General features: G+C 37.2%; 1 protein-coding gene across 1 annotated transcript; it reads left to right on the top strand.

Moving 5' to 3' along the window:
• The first annotated feature begins 204 nt into the window (after positions 1–204).
• LOC136234784 (ubiquitin carboxyl-terminal hydrolase 17) lies at positions 205–8129 on the top strand. The gene is made up of 11 exons (XM_066024258.1): positions 205–893; positions 1829–3185; positions 3272–3360; positions 4119–4204; positions 4307–4469; positions 4576–4699; positions 4826–4983; positions 5601–5685; positions 5766–5978; positions 7113–7174; positions 7252–8129. Exons 1-11 carry the CDS (start codon positions 610–612, stop codon positions 7886–7888), a joined length of 3258 nt encoding a protein of 1085 aa, XP_065880330.1. The 5' UTR covers positions 205–609; the 3' UTR covers positions 7889–8129.
• The last annotated feature ends 864 nt before the right edge of the window (positions 8130–8993 follow it).

Raw genomic sequence — 8993 nt, forward strand, 5'->3', positions numbered from 1 at the left:
CGAATCTTCCTCACTTTTTATTCAAGTCACACTCCATGGGCACATTGGTAATTAGGCCCACCCTACTGACTCGCAATCATGCCTCCATCTTGAATTGAAGATGGGGCCAAGGATCCGAATATTTGTTGAGGAAAGAATTCACTCTTCTCGAAACACAAAATTCTTTCCCTCTCTCATAAAATTTCTTATTTTAATAATATAAAAAAGAATTTAGAATTTCCAATTTAACTACTACTCAATATATATATTTTCCGCATCCAAAATTCTCCCTCTCTTCTTTCTTTCTCTCTCTCCCTAACCAGAAAATAACAGAGCCCAAAATTTCGATCTGTTTGTCTAGAAATCCACGAGCTCACACTATTAACAACCTCAAAGGTCATAATTCCCTTTCCCTATCCACAACGACATTCCTGTGGTCGTTTTATTCCCTAATCATTGCTGACCGTGACGGGCCGGCCGAAGTAAATTTTGGCGTGTCCGATCTTGATCTCCGTGCATGCGCAGTCGTTATGATAGACCTCGCCGTCGCCGCTACTTATGTATTCGAGTGAGATTAGGAGGTCAGGTATTGTTAATTCCGCTGGATGCGTGTTGGGTACGGGAGGATAAATGCATGTTGCTGGGGATCTAGGGTTTTCGAGCCTGGTTCTCCTCCTGTCACTGGTGTTCCCGGTGATCGGTTTTGTAATTCGCCGGAAATGGCGGGTTTCCGCGGCCAGGAAGGAGGAGATCAAACGATTGCTGATTTTGGCTTCCGAAGAGGCAGCTAGGGCTGAGCTCGAGGCCACGGTTTCGTACAGCACGGTTTCTCTTCCGAGTAATATTTATCAGTGTGCTGTTTGTTACTGTCCCACTACCACGCGATGTGCCCGGTGTAAAGCGGTTAGATATTGGTACGCTAATTTCAACTTCAAGTTTGATTTGTCTATTTCTAATGTTTTCTGGGTATACCATTTGCTGGCATAGAACTTGGGCTGCTCCGTTGTTTTATTTTGTGAAGTGCATCTATTGGTCGATTGAAACTTAATTCTTCTGCTGCCATTTTCTTCCAATGTGTGTGCATAATTTCAGAGTGGAAATGCATTTTAGTTTCTATTTGCGAGGTTAATTTTGAGAAAATTTGTTAAAGTGGAAGCTCGATATTTTTTTTTAAGAACCGGATTCGTCAATTCGAACTTTTGAACATGTCAGGGAAAGAAAATTTAGAAGTTGTCCAGATCTTCAAATAAATCAATTAATGATTCTGTCTGTATAGCTGGTGATAACAACATTGTTACAAGTTTGGACAATTGTAACAATATGTGCAGTGTCAAGTTCGCATACATAAGTAGCCTAGTGTTTTCTTTTGTGTGGGTTATAGTACCTCCTTACTCCTTCCAATGTCTGAAGTATAGGAAATTAGAAGGTTTTGCCTTGCTCAATAGAAAGGTTTCTATGTTTTTGAGGAAAACTGCTATTTGAATAATCACCACTACTATGAGAGCTTTGGGCATTTTAGGGAATCCTGGCTCTCTAATGAACACTTAGCTGGCCAATGCATGCATTTGGATGGAAACCCATGTTGGTAAAATGATAATGGCTTATTGTTTTTTTGTCTTTTTATATGCTATAGCAAGATGATTTAGATTATCTAAAAGTTTTCTCTAGGTGAAGCTGTTATTAGTGCTGACTGGTACTAAGATTTATCATTAGGACGTTGCTTAAATGATTATTTATACTTACATGTAACATTGAGATGGTTTCTTTCTTCAATAGTGGGACCGTTTGTTTTTCCTGTTTTTCTATGCTTAAGTTCCTTATTTTATGCTTTTATTTTAATTCGTTTCAGTACTGGTAAGTGTCAAATTATCCACTGGCGACAAGGTCACAAGGAAGAATGCCAACCTCCGGTTGACACTTATCACAATGATGATAATACATATAATTCTGCTCAAAAAGTGGCAAAACAAGACAGATGTGGAAATGCATCAGTTGTAAGGTCCTTTGAGGGACCTGCATTATCTAATTGTAGTGGCACTCATGAAGTTGCTCATGTGAAGGGCAATGGTTATAAAGTTGATTATGATGAAGTTGCAGAAAGAATATCTTCTGTTTCTGAATCATCAGCATCAGATGCCTCATTTTCTGGCTTCTCAACTTCACCTAGTGGTGATGAATCATCTGATGATGTTTCAGTGGGTGAGAGTGTCAGTTCAAAGGACGCTAAGGGATCTGATGGACAAATATCTTGTGAAAGTGTCCAAGATGTGCTTGAGCCTGGGTTGAATATGGTGGATCGAACCATTTCTATCTCTCCAAAGTTTGCATGTTTGGTTGATTCAGTAAATACTTCAGAAGTTTCCGCCGAGTTAGATCGAAGTAAAACTGCCAGCAGTGGTGGAGAGAGTCGATGTTCAATTGGTGGCACACTTGAGGGTTCAATCACTCAGCCTGGTAAAGTTTCACTTGGTTTCTGGGATAGAACTATTGACTATGTAGTTACGAGCAACTCTGTCCAGAATGATCCAGGTCTATCGAGTTCTAGTGGAGTCGGTAACTGTTCTAATTCGGAGTCATTCCTACATTTCAAGTTTGATTTATCTAGAAGTAAGGCTCCTTTGTCAAATGCACAAAGCTCAAGGGTGAAGGGAATTCAATATGATGATTCAGTACCAGCTAATAGTAGGCCTATTGATAGAGCAGCTTTATCAGTAAGCTGTGGTGGTGGTAATACTCCTAGGCCTAGGAGTTCCACATTTGCAAGCTGTATAAAGTCTCGTCAAGATTCTAATGCATCAAAGCCCAGTGATCTTAAATCTGCGTCATCCTCATGTGTTCATATACCTTTGAGTAACGGAGATGTACTACATACAGTTGGTTCACATAGTTTGAAGTCTGATGATTGTAAACCTGCATCCTCAAACTTTAATATATCAGATGGTACTTTCAGTGATAGTGCTAGCACTTCACATGTATCTAGATCTACCATACCATCTAGTTTTTCACAAAGGCACGTGGCTTATAGTGTCAATGGGCATGTAGTTCCAACTGTAAAATCTGGAAAAGTTGATAATGTTCAAGCTGACAGTTTGAATTCCTCCCATGTGCTCAGTTCTTCTCCAAATTCTATTAGTGGACTGAAATCATCAGTGCGGAAAGTTGTTGACCAACTCAGAGGACCTAAGTCTGGGAAATACAGTGATAAGGTTTGAGTTTAATGTTTTAATCTGCTTGAATTTATAACTATTTTTTCTAAGATTAGAATTTAACTAGAGTGTTTTCTTCCTTCTAGGGCTTTTTTTCCTATGATCTATTTGTAAAGCTATATACTTCGAACAAGGTAGAAATGCGACCTTGTGGCCTGATGAACTGTGGAAACAGGTATACCAAACAGATCTTACTATATGCAGATGATCAAAATAGCAAGTGTTGTCCTATCACAGTTAGGATTTTATGCATCCAAGTCTAGTTTAAAGTAATATACCCTGTATTAGCAGATATAATTTGATCATACCAGGATTTTATCTTGCCTTCTTCTTTATACAGTTGTTATCAAAGTAGTAGCATTGAATGATATGATGCCATCGCCAAACTTATAGTGTAGTAGTATTGCAGAATGTTCATGGATGCATTTCTTTTTCTTTAACTTCTACTGTATTGCTGAAAATTCAGTTTTGCTTCTTTCTTTGCTGTTTCTTTGAATTGCGGCATTGCAAATTTATACTATAATTGGACATATGATTTTTAACTCGGATAATTTGGTACTTTCTTCTAGAATTATTCTCAAAATTATTGTTTGTTGTGCTTGATATACTTGATGCCACCTAATGTTCATGTCAGTGGAACTGTTGCAATTTGCTCAACATAATATTGCTAGGTAACTTTTGTAAGATGCAAATATACAAGTATCATTTTTCCTCCTAAAAATTGGGCTACCAAAAGAGAAACATTAATGTTCTGAAAAAATCTCTCATCACTATTTTGGATGAAACATGTTTGTGCACAATTTATTTTAGTTGAAATTCTCAGAGGTAGTGCATGGGAATGAAACAATTACTTGCTTGCTTTATGCTTTCACTCTAGTGAAATTATATTTTCTTGAGATGTTGATTACACATATACTGTTTATATGTCTGCAGCTGTTATGCAAATGCTGTCCTTCAATGCTTGGCATTTACTCCTCCTTTGACTGCTTACTTTGTTCAAGGGCTTCACTCTAAAGAGTGTATGTTACTTATCAGTCTTATTGTTAAATTCTATACATAGATTTTCTTGAAAGGGCACTGTGTCCCGTATCTCATGATGCCATGATTTGATTCCATGTCAGGTGTAAATAAAGAATGGTGCTTCACTTGTGAGTTCGAGGGCTTAATTTTGAAGGCAAAGGAAGGGAAAACTCCACTTTCTCCTATTGGAATACTATCTCAGCTGCAAAATATTGGAAGTCATCTTGGCAATGGGAGGGAAGAAGATGCGCATGAATTCCTAAGGTGAATTGATAATAAGGTTTTATGCAAATGAATCGTGATATTTTCGTGTTATGATTTCAACTTTTGGGTACTTTTACTAAAGGTTATTATCAAACTGAGTTTATAGGTATGCCATTGATACAATGCAATCCGTTTGCCTTAAAGAAGCTGGAGTAAATAATGCATTGGATTCTTTTGAAGAAGAAACCACTCTAATGGGTCTTACTTTTGGGGGCTACCTTCGCTCAAAGGTATCTTCAGCAGTTTTTAACTCTCTCATAAAATATTGTTGTCCTTTGGAATTGCTTGAGCTTACATGGCCATTTATTAGAAGACTTTGAATCGAAATTTAAATTGTGAACTTAAATGCGATGCAGATAAAATGCATGAAGTGCCATTACAAGTCAGAAAGACACGAGAAAATGATGGATCTTACTGTTGAAATAGAAGGGGATATAGAGAAGCTAGAAGATGCACTTAGAAGGTTCACGGGTACTGAGATTCTGGATGATGACAATAAATACCAATGTAGCAGGTTCGGAATATACTTCTATGAATGAAACCTGTGAGAAATTTATTATCTTCCTGTATTTCTAGGGCAGAATCTAAGTTGATTTATTTGTTGATCTTAATACAGCGTTCTTTATTGCTGGAGGCAGCTGATAGTGTAATTGTTTTGATATATACTCCCATTTTTTAAAACGTGCGCTGAGCCACAGCATGTTTTTTTTTTCCTTGAACGTTATGCAGGATATATCATGACTTATTTTAGATAGCAAATAATTTACAACAAATTTGATGAATGAATGAGATTTTTGCTTTGGTATTTTCATTCTTCCATTTAAAATTCTCAATTTTGATTTAGTTGACATTAGATTTTGGATAGAATTGTTAATTACTTCTGTAACTTGACTTGTCAAATGTTTTTTCTGTATGACTTTTGTTTGTAGTGCCCACGTTCTTTGTACTTCCATAACCTGACGCCATATGTTTTTTCTGTATGGCATTTGTTTGTAGTGCACACGTTCTTTGTCAAGTTCTATCTCTTTTTAAGTTAATTTTTGTGTATGCATCTAATGAATGGACAAGTTTGGAAGTTCTCAGAGGCAGTAGCTTTGGGTTGCTAACATCATTTACTGGTATTTTTCTCAGATGCAAATCTTATGTGAAAGCGAAGAAGAAGTTGACAATACTGGAGGCTCCCAATGTGCTTACAATTGCATTAAAGCGCTTTCAGGTGGTTTCTTCCTACTAACAGTGACTTTTCTCCTGTAGTTTCTTCAGATTCTTATTTCCGTACCTTGTACAACTTTGCAGTCTGGTAAATTTGGAAAGCTCAATAAATCCATTCGATTCCCAGAAATCCTGGATTTAGCGCCATACATGAGTGGCACAAGCGATAAAGCACCAATATATAGACTCTTCGGTGTGGTTGTTCACTTGGATATCATGAATGCTTCATTTTCTGGTCACTATGTCTGCTACGTTAAAAATATCCAGAATAAGTGGTTCAAGATTGATGATAGCATGGTATGTACTGTTATACTGAAGATAAAATCCTTTTGGTTTTGTGCTTTAGCCAAACTTCCTCATGTACATCACTGGATTTTGCTTAATCTTCAGTTTAAAGAGTTCAATTGCAATCGTAATTTAACATCAGTTACCGTGAGAGAATTTTTTAGTGTCCCCTCGTGCTAGAGGGTCTGCGGTGACAAGTAAATTTGATGGAGTGGCAAGATCGTGCCTGGTTTGCAATTTTTTTGGTGGTTTGATATTTTAGGAATTTCAAGAATTGAATTGGCATGATGACAATGGAGATAAGATACTTCTGGTGGAAAGTAGGGTCTTCTGAGTGATGTGATGAGCTAGAAACTTAAGTCAAGCACATGAGCTTGGACAACTGTATCAAAAGCCCTTTGTTATAGAAAGATATCAAGTTCAACGTGTTTTCCGATTATTTAGGCAGATTTGTTTTATTATAATTAGTTAGGCAGAATTATCTTATTTAGCGCAACGGTAAACGTTGTTGTCACGGGTTCGAGTCTTAGGAGCGGCCTCTTGCCAAAAAAATGGGCAAGGAAAAGGCTTGCCCCCAGTACATCCTTGTGGTGGGATCCCTCCCCGGAGCCTCGCGTAAGTGGGGACGCGTAGTGCACCGGGCCGCCCCTTTTTTTTTTTTTTTCAGACAGTAGTATTTACTTTAGGAAAAGAGATATGCTAGTAATTTTCTTAATTAGTAGTTTTCCCGAGTAAGAACTCTCTTATAAATCACCATTGAGTCTCAAAAATAGGTCCTTCGAGAAAGGCCTCTAGTTTAATCAGTCCTTTTTAGTTTGGGATTTGTTTGTTATTTTTCTGGCTGACCTTTGAGTTTTCACCTTGGCATGCTTATACTGCGGATAAACTTATTTTACCATCTTCTTTAGGGAAGTGTATGAAAAGAGCTTGAGGAAATTTGGAAAAAAAAGCTCATTTGTATGTCTTGCTTGGTTGGTCTATGTGGTCCCAGCCTTGTTCAGCAGCCACAAGGAGTACTGGCTAAATTTTCTAGTCGAATGTTTTCTCCTTGGATACTTGTTGAATTATAGTTTATATAATTCATGCCTCCCTAGCAGCTTTCAGATAAACATTATTTTCTACAACTCTTTGTTGGTGGTTGAGCAGGTAACACCTGTGGAACTTGAGAGGGTCTTGACAAAGGGGGCTTACATGCTTCTTTATGCTAGGTGAAAAATGTTGTAATCTTCTTTTTGTTGTATGTTAGCAAGTAAGTGCTCGTCTTTGACCAAAATTTTTGTTGCAGGTGCTCACCAAGGGCTCCGAGGTTGATTAGGAGCGGAATAGCATCTATCGATCCAAAAGTGAACAACAGTCCATCGAGAATGAATGCAAGAAATTGGACATTGAATTCAAGATCCACATCAAATGTTGCACAATTGAGTCCTGAAAGCGTAGAATCATTCAATATGAGGTTCCAGCGTCTTCAAAGGATTTTAGAAGAGGACTCATCAAGTGACAGTTACTCTTTTACTAGCAGCAATTCAGATGAGGGTTCATGCAGTACCGAGAGTACCCGAGACTCTACAAGCACAGAGGACCTTTCAGAATATATATTTGGTGGTTGGAACAATGGTTGGAGGAACGCATCTGATTCTGACACTTGTTCATCTTCTTCGTCCCCATTGTACTCCTCGATGCATTCACCACAAACAAGCAGGTCTGGAACTGATTCAGTGACGGAGCATGGTGAATGGGAAAGGCAATCCAGCAGAGTGGTTGATTTGGAAGTGAAGTTTTTGCACTCTGACACGACCAAACAATGTAGAAAGTTAGATACTAGTGTTAGTTATAGGGAGACTGACTCGAGAAGATTAGGATGGGTTAACCCTGTAAAATCTGGTGTATCCTTTAGAAGATCGATGAGCGAAAGAACAGATTAAGCATTTTTCTGTCAGGTAATTATTAATTAGAGGCGTAAATAATAATAATAATTGGGAAACAGGGGCTGTATGTATTGTACTCTTGTTGTTGGCTCTATTTAAAGAAATTAGCCATCACCATTTTGTCCATTCTAAGTTCTAAGTTTATAGTGTATAGTGCCCAAAATGAGTCTCTAGAGGGGTTTGTACCCAATCAATTGTTGAATCCAGAACATTATATTAATCAAAAGGTATTGCTGTACTTGTTTTCCCCTTAGAACTGAGTAATAGTAAGTTGCAGTGCTCTAAAATTCAGAACAGGTGGTTTTTAGAACACCATTTCGATTTTTCAAGTTGGGTGGTATAAAATGGTTTACCGATTTTTGACTGTTCATGCTGCTTCTAGGTGGATCAATGCGGCCCTAGACGGCCCTTTGAAAAAATTGGCCCTAAAATTTCATGTTAATTTCTTTTTTAAATTTTAAATAAAATATTAAATAATAAAAAATTAAAAGAAACACCTAAAATTATTATGTGTAATGTTATGTTTAAGGCATAACACTCATTTGAACCTTTAAACTAAAATTTAGAAGTGAATTAAGACTTTAAACTATCAAAATCAACAATTAGGTACTTGAACTAAGCAAAACTCATCCATTGAATCCTCATCCTATCTTAAAATAAGAAAATGTAACTATTCGACAACTATAATGATCAGGAACTATAATGATCTGTGTTGGTTCAAAATGGATTTGGGGAAGAGGGTCTGAAACTGTTCAATCGAATCATTTTCGATGAAAACTCAATTAATGATTTTTGCTTAAGATGAAGACTCAATGGATGATTTTTGCTTAGTTTAGGGACCCAATTGATGATTTTAATAGTCTAAGTTCCTAATTTACTTTGAAGCTTTAGTTTGGCGGAGCCAAATAGATGTTATGCCTATTTTTAGTGATACGATTAGTGTCCTTATCTCTAAGTGTGATAATCGTGAGTTAATGAAAGATCTCATACTTATGTATTGTACAAAGTTATTGTTAAATTTCTTGTTAAAATGCTAAAGTTAGTGTCACCTTTATTCATGAAAGTCAGTCTACGTTTGTGTTGGGCCGTTTTCTCATTTTGA

Source organism: Euphorbia lathyris, chromosome 7 (genome assembly GCF_963576675.1).
Source record: "Euphorbia lathyris chromosome 7, ddEupLath1.1, whole genome shotgun sequence".
In the NCBI taxonomy this organism is placed as follows: Eukaryota; Viridiplantae; Streptophyta; class Magnoliopsida; order Malpighiales; family Euphorbiaceae; genus Euphorbia; species Euphorbia lathyris.